The sequence below is a fragment of the Daucus carota genome, chromosome 4 (assembly GCF_001625215.2).
Source record: "Daucus carota subsp. sativus chromosome 4, DH1 v3.0, whole genome shotgun sequence".
Classification (NCBI taxonomy): Eukaryota; Viridiplantae; Streptophyta; class Magnoliopsida; order Apiales; family Apiaceae; genus Daucus; species Daucus carota.
The window spans coordinates 33,098,455-33,122,334 of NC_030384.2; the positions used below are offsets into that span (position 1 = coordinate 33,098,455).

Sequence of the window (23,880 nt, forward strand, 5' to 3'; positions counted from 1 at the left end):
CAATTTAATTGCGCTCGTATCTTGTATTCCAATTATTTATGAAATTATGTACATGGATATAGTATTTTAATATTTGAAAAGTTGGTCAATAATTAAATTTAAATAAGTTCCTTGGATTTTGTGATTATATTTCAGCACTAACTTAACGGATGAGGCCGTTCGAAACTTCGTCTCTGTTTGACATGTCTTGTTTTAAAAACACATAACAGAAAAATAAATTAAAATGGTCACCGAAATTAAAATTATCGAGATAGATACGATTTTATTGGCATAAAATTCAAGAGTAGTAAAAATCACACAGGCAATAAGAACGAATCATAGAAACAAATATCGACACGCTCTAAATCTAGAAAAATAAAGCCATGGCGGCGGCGGACAAAACTGTGAGCGGCCATGCAGCGGCAGCAAATGACGCTGAATTCCCCGGTGTCTCTGCCGAGGGAGTGGTGGTGCTTCCCGGTGCGTCCGAGGGAGTGGCGGTGCTGCCTGGTGCCGGTGCCTCTGTGGGAGTTGCGGCGGGTGAAGGGGCAGAAGCTGGTGAAGTTGCGGCGGCACCCACAGTGATGGCTACTTTTTGACCCAGTGAGCAATGACTTGGGATTGTACAGATGTAGTAGTGAGGGCCGGACGAGTTGAGCTTAACGCTGGATGGACCAGTTTGCCACACCGCAATGGGGTTGGTTATGGTGCAAGCATCGTACGCCGCCTTGGTCACTTGCGCCGCCGTGTGTGCTCCCGTCGTGAAATTGAATACTGCCCACAATCAAATTTTTTTTAGACGAAATATTAGTCCATCCGAATGTCTACGCTGTTTCATGATTTCTTGTCTATAATTTTATAAATTATTTTAACTTTTAGTAAATTAAAAAATTATAAAAAATTACAAAATTATATTTTATATGTAAAACTGCGTGCTGAATGATGTCAAAAAATAGTAAAGGATGAGTGGGATGAAACGAGTACTTCTTACTTCTTAGCACAAAATTTAATTTTTTTAACACATAATTTTGATCACATAACAAATAATATCATTTCTTAATTCTTTTTTTTGTAAATTATTATATTTATTACATATTTTTATTTAAAACAAAATTAAACTTACAGTTAAATAATGTCAAAATTTTGTAAGATTATGGATAGGGATGAAAGGAGTACTCCTATGTTTTGTTTTATAAATTGTTTGAATTTTTGAAAGATATTTTTTAAGTGCTCTGAGCCTCTCTGACCAAATAACAAATAATATAATTTTCGAGATTTTTTATAAAATATCTTATTCATTATATATTTCTATTTAGGAGAACAATACTCAAAAATAATATTTTTATTATATAATCAAGACACTTAGAAATACTATGTGGAATAATCAAACAAATTATAAAACAAAAACAAAACTACAATGCATGAATTTATTTTATGAAAAAAATTGATGGATTTATGTGCGTGTTTATAATTATATAAGTAAGAAAGTTACCGAGAGTATCGCCAACGGCGAAGGTCTGGGAAGCAGCCCAGGTGGAGTAAACGTTGGGGCTTGATGGAATAATCCAGCCTGCTGGTCCATTCACATCATGAGTCTTCTGCGCATCCGTGCTTTCCATCTGCATAGCCGCTCCTATTACCATAACTACAAAAAATGCTACCACATTCACTCTTCCACTTGCCATTTTCTCTTCTAATTTTGTGTTCTACGAGTCAATCGCCCCTCTCTCTCTCTCTCTCTCGCCTCTCTCTCTCTCTCGATTTCTCTCTCGCGGTGTATATGTGGATTGGGAAGGTGTGGTGTGGTATGTGGCTAGGCTCAAGTGGGGAGAGTGGGTGTCCTGTGGCTGTGCATTTATAGATGCTACTGTATGTACTTACACTCTGTGTTTGGAACTCTGACAATCGTCTGATTGAGGACACGTGTCAACTATATAGACGGTGGCGATGTTCTAGTCAACGGCTAGCTTTGCATGTGAAATGGGAGTCTTTGTGGGCCCATGGATGGCCGGGTTCCGGACTAAAATCGGATCCCCCGCGTCAAAGTTTGTTTAAACAAATCGAACCGTTGAATATGTCGATGATGGGACACACCGACACAGTTGCATGTCTAGAACTTCATATTGGAATTTTATAAAATTGGACAGGGTTGTTACTCGTTAGGTAAATTAGAAGTCTATAGCTAAAGCTACGTGTATTAAGTTGTGTTTGACTGGAGCTAATGTGAAACAGTGTTCTCCACCAAACTTCAAAAATGTTTTTTCCTTGTTTTTTATTCACCTTTTCTTTTATTTAGTTTATAAATCCATGTAAAACACGGGTTTATTTCTTAAATTGCAGTAGTAGCTGATTTTCAGTTTCACACCTCATCGCGTGTATCCTCATAATCCTCTGCAGCTCTACTCATCTCTTTTGTTCTACAGAATCGAAAAAACAAAAATCTATGCTAATTGAAGTTTAGTCGAGACATCATTCAGAAAATTTGCAAATAATATAGAATTTAGTCGGGACTTTGAGTTATCGAAATATTAGGCACAATACTTCCTCCATCCCAAATTAGATGAGCTCGTTGATTTCGGACACACACTTTAAGGTTCATTGACCGCATAGGTACATTATCTATTTTTAAAATTTTATTTTTACAAATAAAAATTTAGATATAAAATTTTCGTTAACAAAAGAAAAATCAAAAAATTAAATTTCAGAACTAAGCGGTCAATGCACTTAAAATTACGTGCCCAAAGTCAATTAGCTCATCTAATTTGGGATGTAGCTAGTATATCATTATTTCTTGCAATTGTGTGTCATTTCCACAAAAACTGAGGTATTGTATAGTTACATGATATTTTTATTTCAAGTAAAAATATAAAGCGGCAGATGAACTTTATCCGTTTTTTAATTTAGTGGTTACAATTTCAAATTTACGAATAGATGACCGGACTTTGTTTTTTTCTTTTTTTTGCTAAATGGACTTTGTTTTTATTTATCAAAGAAACGACGATGGACTATTTTTCTGAGAAAAAATTAACTTTTTTCCTAAAAAAGTTACCCTTAACCATCTTTTGATGAATAAGACAATCCATCATATTACAAATTTTAATTTCCAGCCACCAAAATGAAAATATGGATAAAATTTTGCCACTGATGTGTACTTTATTCTTTTATTTCTGTAAATAAGTATTTTTTAAACAGCAGAGATCCGCAATCAGTTGCGTTAAAGGGCACTGTAAGATTGTAGCTGAACATAAACTACTTATTCATAATATTACAATCATTTAAGTCTGCAACCTAAGTCCCAGTCGATGCAAAGAAATATCAATGCATTGAAGGACTGATCTACGAAGTAAAATGCTAATGGTACAAGGTACTGATCATAGGAGTACATGCTACATGTCCCTCTAATTAAGCAAAAGTCCGCAGCATTAAAAGGGCTAATCTATGATTTTACATGTGCAACACAAAAATCAGAAATCTACGTTACCCGTGTAACAATACTACAGTCATTTAGGGTAATCCACAAGACGAAATGTCAGACTAAGAGTAAGGAGCAAGGATAAGTTTGTGATCACTCAGATCGAGCTTGATCTATCCTGCATTAGCAAAGCTACCATTCTCAGCCACTTCTCCCTCGGACTTGTTTGTTACGTCATTCTGCTTAGGAGTTGCCAAGCCACAGTTTCCAGTTTTGTCGTCGCCTTCCTCAATCTTTTCCTCCACAGTGATTCCCTGTTTGATCTGCTCCCCCGAGTTAACCTCTTTCCCTGGCTCAACTGGTGTTTTTTCCGATTCTTTTTGAGCCGGTGCATTCTGTGTGAATCCTTCATCTTTCTTGGGTAATTCGGTAGCAGAAGGTGCCTCATTAACCACAGGTTCTTTAGAGGTTTCTTTTTCTGCTTCAGCAAGTACCTTGTCCTCTTCAGCTTCTACAGTTACTTTGACACCTTCATCAGGTTTAGCTTCTTCCACAGCAGCTTCTACTTTTCTTCCATCTTCCTCATGGACTTCTTCTTTATTCTCATCTTCAATTCCCTTACCAACATCCTCCAATATAACTTGAGTTCCGACCTTTTCATCTGCCTGCTTGTCTTTCACGGCATCTTTCTCCACATATTTTGTATCTTCATCCATTTTTTCCTCCACACCTTCCCCAATTTCTGCAGCTGTATTACCTTTCTCATCTTTTTCTGCGTTTTGAACTTCAGCTTCTTTCTCAAGGGTTTCCTCAGGATTAGGTTCTTTCACCTTTCCGACACTCTTTCCATCAGAGGCTTTTTTGCTCCTCTTTCTGGTCGGGTGACTTTCAGGAGACAGAGTTGCTTTTGTCTTCTCACTAATCCTTGATGATCTTCTAGGAGTGTCACCTGTTCCCCAGTCGAACTCTGTTATTGCTGGACCACCTGGATGTGATTTAAGGTACTGCTCCAGCTGCTTTCTGGTAGGGATCTCTTCCCCAGTAGGAGCAGTGAATATGATCTCATTCTTCTTAGGTGTGCCACCTTTCTTGAGCATAAACTGCAGAAAGTTTTCTTACTCAAAATCTGGATTATCACATTCCTAATTCCTTGCCTAACGTCATAAATATAAGAAAAGAAAATAACAGCAGGGGACAAAACCAACTAGGAAAAGGGAAACAATAAGAAAAACCTCAAACTTCATACACTTTCTTTCCCCGGGTAATTGGGCTAGGTGAACAATAAAAGCATATAGTCAACACTAAACATACACTCACATATATCAATACGTGTACAGACATACAGCAGCACATATTGGACAAGTGGACCAAAGTGACACAACAACGATAAGATGTAGTTTATCGCCAACAAAGTAAATAATTTTTGATTTGACAATAAATAGGTGCGAACTCACAAAATTGTGTTTATTTATTGTGTCCGTGTGAGCACGCACAAGCAAGGGGAATTGGGAAAGATGAAATATACATATTACGTGTATTATGTATGTCAGACCAAAAATACGATTAATTCAAGAAACTCTAATATCAACTTTTGAATTATGACTTATCATATGATGTAAATTGACTATTAAAAAATTTAAATGGAGACTTACAATATGTAACTGATCGAGGTACTCATTTACATTTGGCTACTGCACATCTTTAAATGGTCACAGAAGATAGTTTATGCAGTTTAACATTTTCGTGCTAAGTGCTGTAGAAAAGCAGGTTTATAGAAAAGAAATGAGGAACATACAAACTTCACAGGGGATATATAAAGTCAAGCAAAAATTGCCCTGAGACACCTAAATAGTATGCCATCTTTACCCATGAGCTGGAGATTAAAGATAGCAAAAAGTTTGAACTACTTGACCAGCCAAATCGTTTTGCTAGTTTTGTAGATAATGAAGTGAATATGTGAAACAAAACCAAAATTTAAGATTGTGTCTTCCCTTACTATAGTTTCGGCAAATAAGCCTGGTTGGTAACTAGTAATTCAGCTTAAAAGAGTTATCTTAATTCATCAAGCATACTCTTACACTATCTTACTTTGACTTTTTAGTTTCAAGCATCACACCAATTCTTTGTCATATTCTTGAACTGAAATCAAACATTTTGACCAACTAAAAGAACATGTGATGAAATTATGATGCAAAATAAGAACAGCAGAAGACTACACTCTCCCAGTATTAGCAGTTAGCACAAAGACGTGCTCTGAAAAGTAGAAATCAGATATAGTGGTTAAACGGAACATCATAAGTAATTCGCAAAGTCCTTCACAAATCATGTTTTGAGCGTTGTGTTTACTTTTGCTACTACATCATATCAAAATAAATTGTTAGAAAATACGGAGAGGGTCTTGTCTTGGCAAAATAATAGGATATCCAAGTCTTGTGCAGCTACGCTAGTTAAAATTGACAGTCAGACACTCCCGACCCGAGTCTAAAACACTCTTACATATGGATAAATTGCTGCAGCTTGCACGCTAGCACCTCATAGTTGACTATCTTTTATCAATCCATTTACCATATATACTAATAACCCCTAAAATTCACATATAAGGAAAGAAATAAGACAACAGAGAACCATGTATGATATCCATGAGCTGAATTACACGAAATTCGCCCAAATCAAGAAAATTGACAACAAACCCTAGCTCAATTAAAAGCAATACCAATTAAGCCAAAGACACCAAATTGCACAAAATTAAACACATGCCAAGACCCAATTTTGACTAACAAACAGCATAACAATTCATGGAAACTCAAAATTAAAACAGAGAAATTTAGAACAATATACTCAAACAAAGCACACACAGATATGTATAGAGAAAAGGGTGTCAAAAAAAGACCTTTTTGTTCCAGCCAGCAGGAGCAGGGAGTTCCAAGAAGGCAACTTGTTCTTGTTCCTCTTTCTCAACTGAGCTTGCCATGTTCTAACAACCTTAAATTTGAAATACAGCACACAAAGTAGTTACAATAGATATTTTACTTCAGACCAACCAACTATGCCTATCTATCTACTCCTGTCTATCTATAAATATCATGCTTTTGGACACAAACGAGAGAAAGAGAAGTATTCATTTTCTGACTTTTTATCCGGTCCAGTTTTATTTTTTTATTTCGGCTATGTATGACAAAATAAATGCAGGCAAAAGTTATTTAAAAAATACATGACAATCATAGATAGATTATTTTATTTGTGCAATTATTGGATCATACTCCCTCCATCCCAAATTAGATGGCCCCGTTGACTTTGGGCGCACAATTTAAAGTTCATTGACCGTATAGATACGTGACTTATTTTTAAAATTTTATTTTTGCAAATAAAAATTAAAATATGAAATTTTCATTTATAAAAGAAAAAATAAAAAAATAAATTTCGGAAGTAGACGGTCAATGCACCTAAAGTTACGTGCCAAAAGTCAACGGGGACATCTAATTTGGGATGGAGGTAGTTTTATTTTATTTTTGAAGAAAGATGTGGATAAGTAGCAATGTTTCTTGATAAGACACTTGTCCGCCGACAACTTGCTCTGGTTCTTACTCACTCTGAATTCTTACATAGTCCAACTATTTCGAGGTTCGAAAATCTCGTAATCACGGCCGCAATAAAAAAACTGTTCATTGTATTTATTGCTACAGTAGTGTAATCATTTTTGCATCACTTATCGTTGAAATACAATACTCCCTCCGTCTCAATTTATAGGTCCATTTTGGAATAAACACACATATTAAGAAAAAAGTTGGTTAAATAAAATCTTATCTCATGTTTCATTAATTAGTACATCGATAAGTGAGAATATTGTTGAGTTTCAAAAAAATCACAATAAATATAGGAATTTAGTGCATTGAGAAATGAGAATAATGTTGAGTTTCAAAAAAATCACAATTAATATGTAGATTAATTTGTATTGAAAGAAGAGAGGGACAAGTATTTTGGGACAAATTTTTTTCCCAAACTGGACCTATAAATTGAGACGGAGGGAGTAAAAATTTTACCTTGCTGGAATGAAAAATTTGTTTTCTTTCAATCCATCTCAATTTGGATAAGCTTTTTATAAAAAATTGTCTCGAATAAGTCAACTCTTCTTTCATTTGATATGTATAATGGGATGATAGGTTTATATCAAATCTGGACAACACATCACAAAAATTTCATTTTTTGAAAAAATATTAAAAATGCAACTTTGATATCAATAAAAAATCTCACCTCAACAAAAAATATTTTTAGTGTGTGCCTAGAAATACACCTAACTAATTCATAATACGTATTCTCGGATTAGCCAATCAATTTTAGAAAAAAAATAATATGATAAGTATATTAGAATTAAATATCATATATTGCATATAATGAGAACATGCATTCAGTTATAACAAATACTGATATTATGATAAATAGTAAGGCTTCTTTCATAAATACCAAGTATAGAAGAATTTTTGCAAAAATATCGTCACTGTATAAAACAAATTGTCAATATATTGTATTCTAGAAAATATTTGTAAAAATACAGAGGTCGCATATATGCAACCATATCCGCCCTACTAGTAACTATACATGTAACTTTGAAAAAATCTGTGAAAAATTACATTTAATTGCCTAATAAGTTGCAAGTGGTTGCAAATGACAAAAATGAGTACCTACAAGGTCATTTCTAGTGTCACAAAAACAGCCATGAAATCAATTAAAAGCAATCACCTTCAATACCTTCTCTTTTCAACATCCAGCCCCCACTTATCCCCATTTGCCCTCCTCGCTCCGACTTGACCTTCCCCTTTTAACCCATTCGACAATCGTCCCATAATGATTAGTAAAATCAATTACACAAATCAAACACAAGACATATAATTATCGTTTAAATGTGTTAATTCTTGAAAGATTGATAGCAGTGACGGGGAGCGGGACTTCAAAGTCGAACGGCGCCGTTTCGAAGGAGAGATCGTTTGGAGATCTTGTGCATTTTGTCTCAATGATAGCTGAGAGAGAGTGGGAGAACAAGAAAGATAAAGGGGAGGAGAGTGAGAGAGATATAGGAGAAAGAGAAGTAAAAAAGGAATGGAAAATGAAAATAGTATTCTTGTAATTTAATTATTTGTATGTTTAAAAATATTATAAATATACAAGATTGTAGACAAGATAGTATATTTGTAAACAAATATTTAAAAAATACGTATTTATAATATGTGTGTCATTGCAAACCCTCCGACAGCATTCTTGCATTTGGAAGCTCAGAGTAATGGGCTCACAACTAGCAAGTCAGGCCCGTTAAAGATTGCCCGCATTTTACAGGCCAGAGGAAATTTCTGAAATACGCAAGTCTAGACCGAAATGTTGTTGGCGCTTAAAAGTCGGCGATTTCCGTGTTTATTAACTTGACGTTTATTCCTCGTACATATAAGTGCAATACAAAGAGGTGGGGAATTGGGGATTAAAGATTTGGATTTTGGAAGAAATATTATATGATATAGAGAAAATACATAATATATAAACGGTTGTTAACACCATACAATTATTGAATAATTTTAAATGAATTTTATAATAGAAGTGAGACAAGTGATTTTAAGAAATTAATAAATTTGTTAGTAGTACTAAAGTGAGGTCGAGGAAGACGGGTGGACTTGATGAAATTCAAATATTCCGTGAAATTTTGACTTATTAGGATCCTCTAGCATCGTGTAATTTCCAGTCCATTCTCAGAATATAAGCTGTGATAGTTGTGTGATCTCTGTACTTTGAAGGATCTGGCCTCCTGAAGAATGAAGATTATGTAATTTTATAACCGGAACACATTTATATTAAAATATTCTTTTTTCGGAATATCCCACTCAATTCTATATATTTTAAAAATTTCCAAAAATAATAACCTCTTATAATATAAAAACTCTAACCCCCTACTCTCATACACTTTCTCAAATTTATCAATTAAATATGGATAACTCTCATCACTTTATCTGTTTTTCTTTCTCTTCCTCTCTACTTTACTTTCTTAACTTTCGTGTTCAATTCAGATATATACACGATTAGAGACGCAGGAGTATATCATAAAATAAAAAATATTATGGGTCAATTGTACATGACACAAGATATAAGACCGTTGTTATTTAATTGATAGATTGAATAAAATGTTAAGAGATAGTTACTGAGATTCATTTTCATATTATAGATATAGACTATTTAGAATGTTGTGGTATGTAAAAAATCGAAAATATATCCTAAAAAAAGAGAAAAAGTTATTATTTGAAAATTTTTAATATGAATTTTTTTTGAAAGATAAAGAAAATGAAGCATTAAAAAATGGATAGGTGAAGCCTGCATTTGAAACGAATAAAAAGAAGCGTGTATATACAGCCAAGAGAGACAGGTAATAAAAAAGTGAAAAAGAAGTATAGTTGTGCAGGATTTTATGACATTTACGGGGTGATCAGAAAAGCCAAGCACACAAAACCAGCTACAATATACTCTAATCTACCGGGCCTAGGCATGTCTAGCTTCAGAAGGAGCATTCACTTTTAGGCACAGATGTTTTTGGTTTACCCACTCTTTCGGCACTTGACTTTTTCTTTCTGTTTTATTAATTCTTTGCCTGCAGTAGCCACTTTTTTTAAAAAAGAAAATGTAATTTACAAATTTCAAAACAATACTCATAAATTAACCACTCTATGAGACAGACAGATAGTTGTGGAGAAATGTTGTGTTCAAAAGAAATCGCAAATCGAAATGCTTGTATAAATGTAAATATGTAATTAGAGTAATGGCATGGAATCTCTAAAAGTGTATGTAAGGGTGGACTTTGGGACATGACATGTAGAATTCCTGGCATGTTAAAGTGGGAACAATCAGTTGAGTATGTCTTTTGTAGTTTATTCCTATTTCCTTAACTTAAGCCCCCAAGAGAATATACAACTTAATTAATCACTGTTCATTCCTGAGAGTTGAATCTTAACTATAATTTGCATGAAATGTCTTCCTTCGCTTACATAGATTCACGTTATTAAGGAAAATGCTTGGTGCACATAATTATGTACAAAAACATGTATATAATGATATGTGGTGGATTTTAATTGGAATGAGCCCCCTGCATTTACATCAACAACCCCACTTAAAACCCACCACATCACTTGCCACATCATCATGTACAAATTTTATATACACAATTATGTGCACTTAATACTACTCTGTTATTAATCACGTATTAACATGTTTAAGAATACTAATTTTTAATTGATGGATGAATATTAAATGTTGATGGCCCCCTGCATTCACACACCAATTTCACTAATTAAATTAACTCATTTTTATGAGAATTGGTGCTTAGCATGTGCCCATGGGCACAAATTAAAAAAACCGATATTTTTATATGAACGATGTAAAATGGGACCCTGACAAAAAAAACCCATGTAAAATCTGAAATAGTACATGCAATATAGGTGCGAAAGATGATATGTTCTGTAATAGATGCCACTACAAAATTTGTCGAGAATAAAGTAAATAAATGAACGCAATAGCTCTCTCTGGCAACATGTTCTTATCCTCAAACTCAGTTCTCGAGTATCTAATCGAAGGAGAATATATGTTGCGCATTATTGGCGAGAACCACCGTTGGTTTTTCTAGCTAGCTCCCACCCATGACAAAGCATGTGTATCATTTAAGCCATGGCTCCCCTTCTTTTATCATTTACCAACGCCTCACATCTCATGTCCTGTGGATAGTTACTTATATACACTTATTGTCGAAAAAAAGCTATTTTTTTTTCTTAACATTGCCGAATTAAATCACCAATTTCTACTAATAAACTACTGTACATCATTTCACGAATATAGAGAGGTTTGTGTCTCTGAAACAAAAATAAAAACATGATACACAATTGGGGAAGAGAGTAATAATACTCATGGACGGATAGCTCATCGAGAGACGAGAACGAATGTGATTGTGAATTCGATTATGTGGATAAATGCCCATATATTCGATATATTAAAAAGGAATTTATTAATATGTTAATCTAATATGATTAATGACGGTATAATAAAAATAAATTTATTGAATTGTTTTTTGAAGTCGAATTTATTGAATTTATTAATATATTAATGTAATATCATAATATAGCTACGATATGAATATATATTCGAAGTAACCCCACTGTAGCTATCACGTGCATTATTGACACCAAGAGTCTTTATACTTTAGATCCGGAGAATCGCCCTTCTCTTCATTGGAAAGCAATTATTAAAAGAAAAAGGTGAAACTAATAATGCATTCACAAATGAATTCCGAGGATGAGATGGGGGATATTAAAACGATTATAATTGCGAAACCGATGATACTCATGAGTCGGAATTTCGGATATTTCGTAGTGACATGCTCGATCGGTTAACAAAATACAATGTGGGTATATAGTGGGTGTTTGTTTAGAAGTTATAAATCCAGCTTCTGGATTATAAGTTATGAGCACTTATTCGTACCGTTTGTGTAATAAGTCAAGAAGTATTTATAAAAAACTAGGAATACTACCTTTTGTTTCAGGGCTTATACTTATTTCTCAAACACTTTAATCACTTATAAGTCTTATCTTGCTTCTAACTTCTACTCCACTTATTTATCTTGCTTCTAACTTCTACTCCACTTATTTATTTTAAGCAAGTACTTATTATTTTAAGCTCACCCAAACGCCCCATAGTATACGGTAATAGGCGGCTCCCGTGGCCACTCCATATACGTAGGCCTGGATGGTCAACTTTGCCACTTGGTGACCTATATATTTGTTGTACAGAAAACGACTATCCTAACCAGCCCTAACTTTCAACTTGCGGGAATGAGGGGCATCAATGCTACAAAAAGTGACAACTACTGTTCTCCGGCTTGTTTTTTCTATTTGTTCGTATCGGAATTGTTAATTTTCCTTTTCCCATTCTTCTAAATATGGTATATTTCATTCGAATATTAACAAATGGATTAGAATTTTGAGATGTTTACTTAAAATTTTAAATTATTTTAAAGAATTAGATAATATCAACTACTCCATCTATTAGAATTAGTCTTTTAAGAATTTTGATCGTATACTTGAAAAAATTATTTTTAAAATTTTCTTTTTGTGAACAAAAATATTAGTGTCATATTTTTGTTCACAATTTTTTTTAAAATAATAAATATATGGCCAAAAATTTTAAAAATACATGAAAAAAAGTCATAAAAGACTTTTATATCCTATCAGACAGAGTAAGATATTAGGTGTCGTTTGGTTCTTTAGTATCTAGAATCACGTATGAGCTTTGTTTATTCCAAGTTTTGGTGTTTGGTTGCAGGAAATAAAATTTCAAACCCCTAACTTAAACCCCCAATATATGGATTTTTCATACCTAAAGAGGGAGGTATATATCAGATGGAGGTTTGAGAATCAATTTTAATTTTGATTTTTATTTATATTTAAGTAGTTAAATATAAAAAAATCAATGATACAAAATTATAAAATAATAATAAATTCTTTAATATTTTCAATTGCTATAAATTAATAAGTTCATTCTTTAAAATTGAATATATTGATTACGTTCAACACATGATATACAAATACAATGTCTTTAAACCATATCACCACAACTGCATTTGACATTTGTTATATCTTTTCTCGTACCTTCCTACTCTTTTTTCTTTCTTAAGTACTATATATAATATATTAATCTTCGAAGTACTGATCCTCACGGATCAACGCAATTAATCTCAAAAGAATATAAGAAACGCAGCGGTGAAAATTACCAATATTATTTCCTATGATCCATAATACAAGACATTTGAATTGTTTAAAGAATCAATTATTTTGCAGCGTGGATTGAATAGAACAAAACACAAGACAAACCAATACTTCTGATCTCAAAAGAATACTCGTAGACGAGAAAACACAAAAGGCTAAACCTGAAACCAAAACCCAATATTAGGCAAGATGAATTCATAGATGAGCGGTATCCTAGCTAGCTAAAGAGATTGGGAAACTTTATCAGGCAAGTGGGTGCAGCCTGCAGGACACACAATCTCCGGATCACATGTACATTCAATTACACTTTCATAATTGCTAGGATTTGAATTGATGTATGAAAACCTCAGCGTATCTGATTCGACAAGGGTCAATTTTATACATGTAGTGTACAATCTTCCAAGTCCTGTAATAAAACATGAGCAGTCATCTCACTCATGTCTTTCATAACGTTTCGAGCGATCCAATTGACCAAAAAAGGAAACTTTATTTAGCAGTCCTTCTAGCGATTATAGTAAGCTGACCAGTAATACACAGCACTTCAGCTTATTTGCATCTTTTACGGTATTGCAGCTATTGCTTTCCGGAATTAAGAAAATAAAAGAATTAAACTAATTAAAAGAAAGAAAAGCCATGAAAACTGAACATCAATTATTTTGTTTACTTTCTTTCCAAATGCACTGGGAAGAATTTTTTTAGATAAATGCATAAATTTCTTTCCTGTTTTTTAGACTTTCTCTAAAAATACCGCGTCAATATTTAAGCAAAAAAGTAAAATTAGAAGTAGGAAACCCTTTTTTTTTTTTGTTTTTTTTTTCCGGAAAAGGCTTAAAATCATAAATATATAGATTTATAATGAGCCTTAGCTAAAAAAATTCATAAATGTTCGTTCGCTTGTGCTATTTGCAAAATTAGAGATTTGAGGGGGAAAAAAAAATAGAAATTTGGACCATATCAAAGTTTTAATCATGTAAATAATCTGTTATTTTTGGTATTTGGACCGGAAAATGGATCGAAACATTTGGATCAATTACATGATACGTGTGTGTGAGTGCATGTGTGTAACTTTTTCCCAAATTTGTTTAGTATCATTTTGATTACACGCACACACTACTTTTCTGAGCTAATTCTGAGCTAAATTATGAAAATATATTATATAAATAAAATCCGGTCAGACTCAAATTTTTTTGGTTTCGAATCAGACCATTCTGAATAGTAGATATTTCTAAGGTTAAGAATTAGAGTCAAAATAGATTTGTTCGATATATATAGTCCGACTTTGATTCAATCCAGTTCAAATTACACATGTGCAGCAAATAATTATACCATAGTCTAGTGAAAACAACTAATTTAATCAATTAACAACTAACTATTTTCGCTTATTACCTAACATGACATCGTTATTCCTTATGAAACTCATCAGAGTTGGCATTTTTATGTTATACAACTGATAGCCGACTCGTTATGATCCGTTTGAAATATTTCAAATTCGATATTTTGGATATGGATCGGGATTTGAATCCTGATTTTAGACCCGAAAGATTTTGGATATTAGATATCCCGAAATATACTCGAAACGTGATCCACATTCGATTCGCACCCAAATCCTTATAATATATATATATATATATAGGGAAGTGCTCAAATACAAACTAAGTTAGTGTACAAACTACAAACTCAATATAAGCCCTTGGATGAATCAAATCCAATGGCCCCGCAGGGGCAACCACACACCAGCTAATATACATTCTGCCACACATGATCCACAGAATCCCCTCCGTTTTTAATTTGAATTTTCCCGTCAATCGGTGAACTTTTTTTTGAAATCCGACTTCACTGTATTTTTGTTCATCTCGCAACAATCAATTTCCATACCATATGTGCTATATTCCGATTTGATTTAGAGATTTTTTAATTTTGATTTGTAGTTTGTACGCTAAGAAGGTTTGTACCAGAGTAGGACCCTATATATATATATATATATATATATATATATATATATATATTGTGATTAATTATTAAATGTATTGCGATACATAATTTACAAACATTAATAAAATATTTTTAACTAATATATATATACACACAATGTATTTTATCCCATATATTATAAAAGATAAACATAATATATTTTTTCATTTGGTAATTGGTGCAACAATACTGAATAGTAATATTATAACAATATATTTATGCAAATCATTCAATTTATAGAATACACCATTACGATACAAATAATGAGTTGTGTATCCTTTCAGTAAAGCAAATATGAATGTTTAAACTTTTCTGACAGCTAGCAGTATAGTTTTATTAAACCAATACATTTTATTATGTATAATAGAATTTGTGGAAAGTATATTGTAAAATTATGTTAATATATAAATGGGGCATAATTTTTTTTAAATATGTATGATTTGTATCTGAATCCAAATCTGATTTTGTTCTAAATTTTCGGGTTTAAGATAAAACTCGATTTGATCCAAATCCGTTAAATCGAGTCAAGTCTCAATTTTTGGGTAGAGATCGAGACCAAATCTGATCAAAATATTGGATTTAGATATCATATTGAAAATATTATTCAATCCAACTCGTTGCCGTCCCTAAAAATGTTATTTAGAGATACTTTTAAGTTTTAACACATTATATAGTTTTGTACGTTTCTAGATTATTTATCTGTTCAAGAGATCGTTTCTATGGCTAGCAATAAACTACAGGGCTTTTTTCATAAATACCCAAGTCTAAACGAATTTTTGCAAAAATACGAAGGTTGCATATGCAAACATATCTGCAACTATTAGCAATCACATATGCAACCACAAATGCAACTTTAGAAAAAATCTGTTAAAAATTATAGTTATTTGCATAATAAGTTGCAAGTGGTTGCAAATGGTGAGAATGAGTAACCTGCGGGGCCAATACCAATATCAAAAAAGTAACCATGAGATTAACTAAAAGCAACCAATTAAATACACATTCTCTTTTCAATATAAGACCAGCCCCCCTCCTTATATCTCTTTCATCTCTCACTCTCATCCTCTCTCTCAATCTATAATTCCAACCTACACACAGATTAATACACAAATTATTATCAACAGTTGAGAAACTTGCTCTAAAAAAAACAGTTCAGAAACTAAGAGAAATAGATGTATAGATAATAGACTTCATCACTGCGTTCCTCCGCCGGTGTCATGCCGACCCTACATTTACCTCCACCGCGTTCTCTCCTTTGACGACGTTGTTGCGAAGTCTGAGAATGATTACAAGGAGTGAGAAAAGAAGGAGGCTTCAAGAGAGATTAATGATAGAGGGGAGGAGAGTGAGGGACAGTGAGAGGAGGGAAATAAAAGAATCAGAAGGGGTTGGGTTCATCGATTTTCTGAGTCATGTGAGGCCATAAGATGGTGTTGTTTTTGATCACTAAGTAACGTATAAATACAAATGTCTCGAGTGGTTTTTTAAACAAAATAATATATTTACAACGAATTAAAAGGAATAGTATTTTTGCAATAAACATGTCAAAAATTAGTATAAGTGCTAAGTTCCCTAAACTATATGTCATAAGCCGCATCTATCTAAATCAAAACCAAAATCATGGGAGCTCATTCACTAAAGACATGAATTTTACGGGAAAAAGGGAGCAACCATGTAGTCAAAAAGTTATAAAAATTACTACTTCCGTCCCAGTCAGATGTATACATTCACAATTCGTACGTATTTTGAGACTTTTATAAATTATGATTTCATAATATTTTTATAATTTTTTTTCTGAATAAAAATTTAACCATCAAATTATTTTTTTTTCAGTGAATTTTTTTTTAAAAAATACATTATAAAACTATACTTTAAACAAGTTTTAAAAAACATGCCAAATAGCGTATACAGTATATTGGGACAAAAGGAGTAAATGGTCTAGGGAAATATGGATCATAAAGCTGAATACACCACGGTGTTATCTTAATTGCAGATAATTAAGTAGCCGGACTTTCTTCGCATTACTAGTACTAAATAGAACCCTAACGGCCAAGACCTTAATTGCGTAGTTAGGCTGGCTATTTACCTGACATTTGTAAAGGATCCTTTCCGGTTTATAATCGAGACGTCTGAACCGGCATTTTCCCATTTTTCTACACCGGTCGATGAACAGTTAATACAACATTATCTTTTCCCATACCGGTCCAACAGTCTCTGCCTGCCGTGGGCACTACCTCTAGTCCTTGTACCCAGGTAGCCCCCTTTTCTTTTCCTTTTTCTGTGTGTTTTCGTGTATATATTTAATACCCACATTTACGTGTATAAACAGTACATTACATTACATTCATAATAATAACATCAAAATAATAAATTTTACAAAATTGCCTTGTCATCAACTCAACCATTATTTACCACTTCGGATCCTATACCTCTCTTTTAATTTTTCTTTTCACCCTTGTAGGGTACTTATAAAACCAGGTTGTGCCATCATACATGTTACACACACCCAATCTTCAGAGAGAGAGAGAGAATAAAGTCCAGTTCCATGTTCTAGTGCAGTTTTTTCAATTGAAGCTTCATTATTTGTTTTTAATCATCATCCATGTCGAGCTGCATCAATGTTTCTGCAGCCACCGAACAGCTTTGTTACATTCCTTGCAACTTCTGCAACATAGTTCTCGCGGTATTTTATGATTTATTTTATTTTATTATTGAGTATCGATCGATCTGCTTTATGAATTCGTATATTTTGTTTGTGAGTGCAAGAAACATGATTCGAGCTCCTGATTAAAGCTGTGTACCTTGTCACTGCTTCTGATCCGATCATTTTCTATGGATATTTCTCTTTCTCTTTCCTCTTGTATTCTTGTGTAGTGAGGTCTCCATCGTCTCATGACGACTCCTTTGCCTATCTTTACTTCTTCTGCAGTCAAGAAAAGACGACCACACCTGAAAGTGCTGCGATAAAATTAAATTTTCAGCTCGTGTTTTATGCCGAGTGAGTGATAATTAAAAGCCAAAAGGCCTTGTGGTTGGAATTCGAACGCCCACAAAACAAGGCATTTGATGATGACGAGTCCTCCTCATCCGAGTGGCGCATCGCTCTCTACCATCACTAATTATGACTCCACAAACACAGAATTAATCGTTTTAAGCTGGTTTAATTTAGATATAATTTGATACCTAATTTTTTTATAATTAATTTTTTTATTTGAAATTGTTGTCTTGCAGGTTAGTGTTCCATGCAGCAGCTTGTACGAGATTGTGACGGTCCGATGCGGCCACTGTTCGAATCTGTGGTCCGTCAACATGGCAGCCGCTGCATTTCAGGCACTGTCCACCTGGCAAGAACACCAGCCTCATCAGGTTACTTCATATAAATACAATCCTTGAAAATATAACAGCTGAGTTTCTGGGGGATCTATGATAATAGACCCAACCTTTTGATCTAGGTCATGGTATTTATGTATTGCTTCTTTTGAGGGAATCTATTTTATTATCTATGAATAAATACACAGATCTGTGTCTATCCTAGCTACATCTGAGAATTCCAGCTAAACAGCCGCCATAACTGAAACCTATATCCTGACCTCCATCTTTATGAGCCTTGACCTAAAGCCTAGCTAGCTAGGCTATGTACCTACTATTTCTAGGGTTTTTTGTTGATGATAGACTCAACTTTTTTGCGGCTTTACGGGAATACCCCCCTTGTTTAGATCTTCTGATGATTTGATTTGATGGACAGCTTACTAGATTTTCATGATTTCTTTTCTCCAGTTTCTGTCTTCGGTTTGGGAAACATTTTAAATTTATACCTGGGGAAGATATTATGATTTCTTTTTGGTTTGATATTTTAAAATAATCTGATGATGTACCTTCAAATATACACTCACTTCATTGTTCTTTTAGTTACTTTTTAATTCAATTCGGCAGCTTTTAACTAAGTAATTTGTATTGCATTAAGCTTGATTTTATGATTTGATATATGTTGATTAAGTTTGGGGTTTCATTAGCCTATTCTGATGTACACCATTTATCTTACTGATAAGCAGGCTCCAAACAGTGGGTATTCACCGGAATACAGGAGTGATATGAGCTCCTCTTCCTCCGCCAGAAGCAACAACAAGATAACAACTCGACCACTACCAATAAACCCCCCTGAGCAACGCGTTGTGAATCGACGTATGTGGATAACAGTTACATTTTGTTTATAAGTAAAAAATAATCATGATCAGAAATAACAACTTACAATCTAAACCTAGTTTCGGGATAATATTACAATCTTAAAATGTAAATCATGATTAGATCATTATAATTGAATGTTCCAGTTCTCTAATTAATCGTGATTATATCCATGTTTCCTCTTTTTGTAGCTCCCGAGAAGAGGCAGCGTGTTCCGTCTGCATATAACCAGTTCATAAAGTAATGAAGCAAGCTCATCACATCTTGTCTTAATTTTATAACCTTCTTTTCTAGATTTTACCATTAAAGATAATTCACTTACTCTCAAATTACTAAAATGTAGAGAGGAGATTCAAAGGATCAAGGCCAACAATCCAGATATCAGCCACAGGGAAGCATTCAGCACTGCTGCAAAGAACGTAAGTAATTTTGCCTATAGTTTATATACATATATACTCTCTCAGAGAAGTAGAGTAAACTTTTCCTTTATTCCTTTTTCTTTGAGGTATAAGTGTTGTGGGGATAATTATGAACTGCTGCGAACTTTCGTTGTTATGTAGTGGGCGCATTTCCCTCATATTCATTTTGGACTCATGCTGGAGAGCAATAACAACCAATCTAAACTTGATGAGGTATAATATACAGCTTTCCCACTCTACTTTCAGTGTTCTTCTTTATATACAAATTGAATTTATGGATCAGCCTAAACTACGGCCCTAACATGCACGGACTTCTAAACACATGTTTTATTCAATCATAATAAACAAATTATACCGTCAAATATCTGTATTATTTTTTACTAACAAATTTATTATGTAATTTATCGTATTAATTTAATATCGATAATTTTTTGGAATAAAGAAACAAGAAAATGAGGACGAGAAAAATGGAGTATAAGTTAAAATGGCTGGTGAGGTACCTATCCCATATATAGATTTCATCTTTTTAAAATTATGACTTGTTTCAAGGGTTCAGTTATGCTTTTGAGATGGGATGTTCACAGCTATAAAATTATAGAGTATTGTATTGAAATTGACTAGCAGTTGACAATGAATTTATAATGTGCGCAGAATGCTGCAAAGTTTCGCATGCCGAGGTCTGCATATCTGAACAAGTGATAGAAAATGTTTGATTTCTGGTTATGTACCAGGTACTAGTACTAAAATGTTCATGAACTTTAATTACCATGCTTGATGAATTTTATAAATCCTGAACTCAAGACAACCTTGAGCTGTGTGTACTGCATGCCTCTGTCTATTAGAGGACATAAGCTTACATGTTTTCCTACTTCTTCCGGTGTAATATTTGTCTCAGCTTCTTGAGAAACTAAAGGATGCATTTCTATTCACTTTTGTTTTCTGCATTCATTTCTTGTGATGATCTCAATTCTCCTGCCTAACTCGGCGGAACAAAGAATTGATCAATAATATAATCTAATTTTTTTGAATAAAGACTTAAAGTATACAGGCAATGAATTTATTAATATCTGTCAAAAAGTCAAACAAAATTTATTTCAAAACGGAAAGAATATTTAATACCTGTGTGAAGATCGAACATAAATATCTTTTGTATAATATATATATATATATAGTTAAGTTCTATGGAGTACATAAAAACATTGGAGTATTGGAGTACAAATCATAATTTTTTAGTTTGATCCTATATAATATCTTTGATTATCCAAATTTTGATACAATCTATCATTTAAAAGTTGTCTAGCACATAATTGTCAATTAATCATTAATATCTTTCAACTTTAACAAGTATTAAGATTATTGTTCTGCTTATTAGTTATATTGCAGAACATAGAGTCCTATGATTTATAAAAGTAATTATTCTACCATTTGATCACGATGTTTATGTTGCAGAACATGATGTGCACGTTGTCAAATATTTACAAATATTATTGGACAAAAAAAAATTGAAATTTAGATGACTAGATTACATTTTATCAAACTTTGTACTCCAATACTCCAATTTTTTTGTACTCCATTGAACTTAACTATATATATATATATATATATATATATATATTCATGGATTATGATATGTTAGATAATATATCAAAATTTACAAAGATCTAATAAATGTTGGAGAAAAATACTGCATCTAGATATTTATCGCAAATTAGTTGAGTTTCTCTTCTTTCAATATACATTCGTCAAAAATCTTCAAAAACTAATTTCTTACTTGACACACAATAATATTCAATTTTTAATTAGGTGATGGTTTTTAATCGATCAATTTTATTAATAATGATGGTCCCGAAAAAATTATTCACCAATCTAAATCTTGCAACTAACTAAAAAATAATGTTATTACGTGTTTATGAACACACAAAAGGCCCTTTCAAAAGTTATCGTATCTTATTTGTCATTTATAATATATCATTCATCTAATAAGTACTATATGAAATCAATAAAAAAAATAGGGCTTGTGACAAATAATACTAAAAATAGGACTAAAAATGAAAAAAATATAAACATTATCATAAATTTTTCTCTGTGAAATAGTAAAAAAATATCATCTAAATTGAGATGGAAGAAATATTATATATTAAAGTGGTGAGAAATAATTATTTATAAATATTTTTCTGGCATAAATCAGGCCATATTTGACCATTATAAAATGGGTAAAAACTACATACATTGTTCCTTCATTAAATCCGGACTATAGTTATAATTAATTGTTCACCTCCGAAAAGGTTTTCGTTTTCTAAAAGACCACCTGTAAATTCAAGCGAGAAAAACAGCTTCTGCTGGTTAGTAGTATGCATTGGTTTTTTTTTTTTTTTTTTTTGACAAAGTATGCATTGGCTTTTAATCAAACATCTATTTACGTCGTTTTCTGAATAAATTTTACAGACTACCATTTCAAACAGTAGCTTTCAGTGACTTCCATATTAAGAAGCAAATTTATAGGCAGTTAAACATGTGTGTGTGGATACGAGCAGTACGCCTGAGCGAAAATTGAAATGTAAGAGGCTACGGACGATGTAACGAAACAGCAAACATAAATTTGACATCTTCATGGAACGTCTTTTCAGCTGTACCATATATCCAGCTATTTATATGATGTTAAATGTTTACCCTAGTTTTGGCAACTTATTGAATCGTCAATTGTGACACAGTGTCAGCTTCAATTAATTTCCAGAGAAAAAAATGTGTCAACTGGAATTTAATTATTTAACAGCCTACCTTCCTAACAAGTACGATATGATACCCAAACAAAATAATCAATTGGCTCTCACTCCATCTGGCGCGTTTGGATGGATGTAATAGTAATCGTGCAATATATATATGTGTATGCGATTGTATTCTGATTTCTGTGATTTTATAATATTTCATATTAATAATTTAGATGAGTAGAAATGTTAGATTTTATGCATCAAGTTTGATCGGAGTTTAACGATGTAATTATAGTATTAACAAATATTTTTTATGAAAAATAAAGTTTTATGATAATGTTTGTGTTTTTTTTATATACATAATGTATCTTTGTGGAGTGCAACACAAGAATTTTTTATGAGAAAAATGTAATCTAAGAGCAACTCCAACCATGAAGTTGACATACCAAAAATAAAAAAATATAGATAATATCTTGAAAATATCACACTCCACCCATATTCCCCACTTGTCTATATTTATAACCAACCTTCAATAGATCACTACATTTGTCAATCTCTACGGGCACAAGATTACACATCATTTATTTATAACAATATATTCCAAACATATATACCATGGTTCCTTATTTCGACAGGGCACAAATATCTAAATTGGATATTTTTAGATACTTTTTCAGGCCTATTGCCGATACACCTATTGCCGATACACCGATTGCCAATACTAAGTAGCAGTCAAAAATTTGTATCCATTTTTCATGATATTATGCATGTATTAGATATATCCTGGCGAATTCTTCAGAAAAAGTTGGGTCTTCCACAACGGAATCCGATAAGATTTCGAGTAAGTGTTTACATAATCTTCTTCTGTCCGAAGAAATGATTCATCGAAATAATTCACAGGTTCCATCGTTCCCATCGCTTCTTACTTAATGGTTAGGTCTTATTTCTACAATGGAGCTCATAATTAAATTTTTTCTTGAGCCGATTTTCTTAGTCTTTATTGGCTTGAAGCTCTTTTTTTTTTGTTCTATGAACGGATTCGTTTTGTTTTTTATGAATCCATATTGATTGATGCTTTATATTACATTGCTTTTTTATGAGACTTTATGAGATGACTCATAAACCTTACATATAAACCTTACATATTGGATGGAATTTTATATCGTTGTTTTTTCTCCCCTTCTTTCACCCTTACATAATATCTTACGCATCCAATTTAACCGCGCGACCATTATAACAAAGCCTGTTGAAGATACTCTAACATGCTATCTGAGGTGGAAGGCTAGTGGCCAAAACATAAATCATGTGTACGATAATTCAATGATTTTTCCTTTCATAAGTTAAATCAGCGGTTATGATATTTTTAAATGGGTAATCCATGCTAGACACGCAGACACTCTTCCGACTTCCGTAAATATTAATATCGTGGG

The 23,880-nt window shown here is 32.9% G+C and overlaps 3 protein-coding genes across 3 annotated transcripts; 1 reads left to right on the forward strand and 2 right to left on the reverse strand.

The window, feature by feature from the left end:
- Window positions 1–236: 236 nt before the first annotated feature.
- LOC108217267 (umecyanin) lies at window positions 237–1,826 on the reverse strand. Its single transcript, XM_064092518.1, has 2 exons — window positions 1,472–1,826; window positions 237–753 (listed from the first exon to the last, which is right to left on the reverse strand). Exons 1-2 carry the CDS (start codon window positions 1,662–1,664, stop codon window positions 347–349), a joined length of 600 nt encoding a protein of 199 aa, XP_063948588.1. The 5' UTR covers window positions 1,665–1,826; the 3' UTR covers window positions 237–346.
- A 1,385-nt stretch (window positions 1,827–3,211) lies between these two features.
- On the reverse strand, window positions 3,212–6,564 carry LOC108218579 (methyl-CpG-binding domain-containing protein 11). Its single transcript, XM_064091806.1, has 2 exons — window positions 6,282–6,564; window positions 3,212–4,491 (listed from the first exon to the last, which is right to left on the reverse strand). Exons 1-2 carry the CDS (start codon window positions 6,360–6,362, stop codon window positions 3,565–3,567), a joined length of 1,008 nt encoding a protein of 335 aa, XP_063947876.1. The 5' UTR covers window positions 6,363–6,564; the 3' UTR covers window positions 3,212–3,564.
- An 11,062-nt stretch (window positions 6,565–17,626) lies between these two features.
- On the forward strand, window positions 17,627–20,686 carry LOC108216722 (axial regulator YABBY 5). The gene is made up of 7 exons (XM_017389556.2): window positions 17,627–17,824; window positions 18,373–18,507; window positions 19,194–19,323; window positions 19,515–19,563; window positions 19,667–19,742; window positions 19,884–19,955; window positions 20,394–20,686. Exons 1-7 carry the CDS (start codon window positions 17,744–17,746, stop codon window positions 20,439–20,441), a joined length of 591 nt encoding a protein of 196 aa, XP_017245045.1. The 5' UTR covers window positions 17,627–17,743; the 3' UTR covers window positions 20,442–20,686.
- The last annotated feature ends 3,194 nt before the right edge of the window (window positions 20,687–23,880 follow it).

Bases quoted from the DNA above. Each gene is read 5' to 3' on its own strand.
- LOC108216722 (XM_017389556.2), top strand. From the start codon at position 17,744: ATGTCGAGCTGCATCAATGTTTCTGCAGCCACCGAACAGCTTTGTTAC. The intron at 19,564-19,666 runs GTAATGAAGCAA...ACTAAAATGTAG, and splicing joins GCATATAACCAGTTCATAAA to AGAGGAGATTCAAAGGATCA. The intron at 19,956-20,393 runs GTATAATATACA...TAATGTGCGCAG, and splicing joins ACCAATCTAAACTTGATGAG to AATGCTGCAAAGTTTCGCAT.
- LOC108217267 (XM_064092518.1), bottom strand. From the start codon at position 1,664: ATGGCAAGTGGAAGAGTGAATGTGGTAGCATTTTTTGTAGTTATGGTA. The intron at 754-1,471 runs GTAACTTTCTTA...GATTGTGGGCAG, and splicing joins CGCCGTTGGCGATACTCTCG to TATTCAATTTCACGACGGGA.
- LOC108218579 (XM_064091806.1), bottom strand. From the start codon at position 6,362: ATGGCAAGCTCAGTTGAGAAAGAGGAACAAGAACAAGTTGCCTTCTTG. The intron at 4,492-6,281 runs GTCTTTTTTTGA...AACTTTCTGCAG, and splicing joins CTGCTGGCTGGAACAAAAAG to TTTATGCTCAAGAAAGGTGG.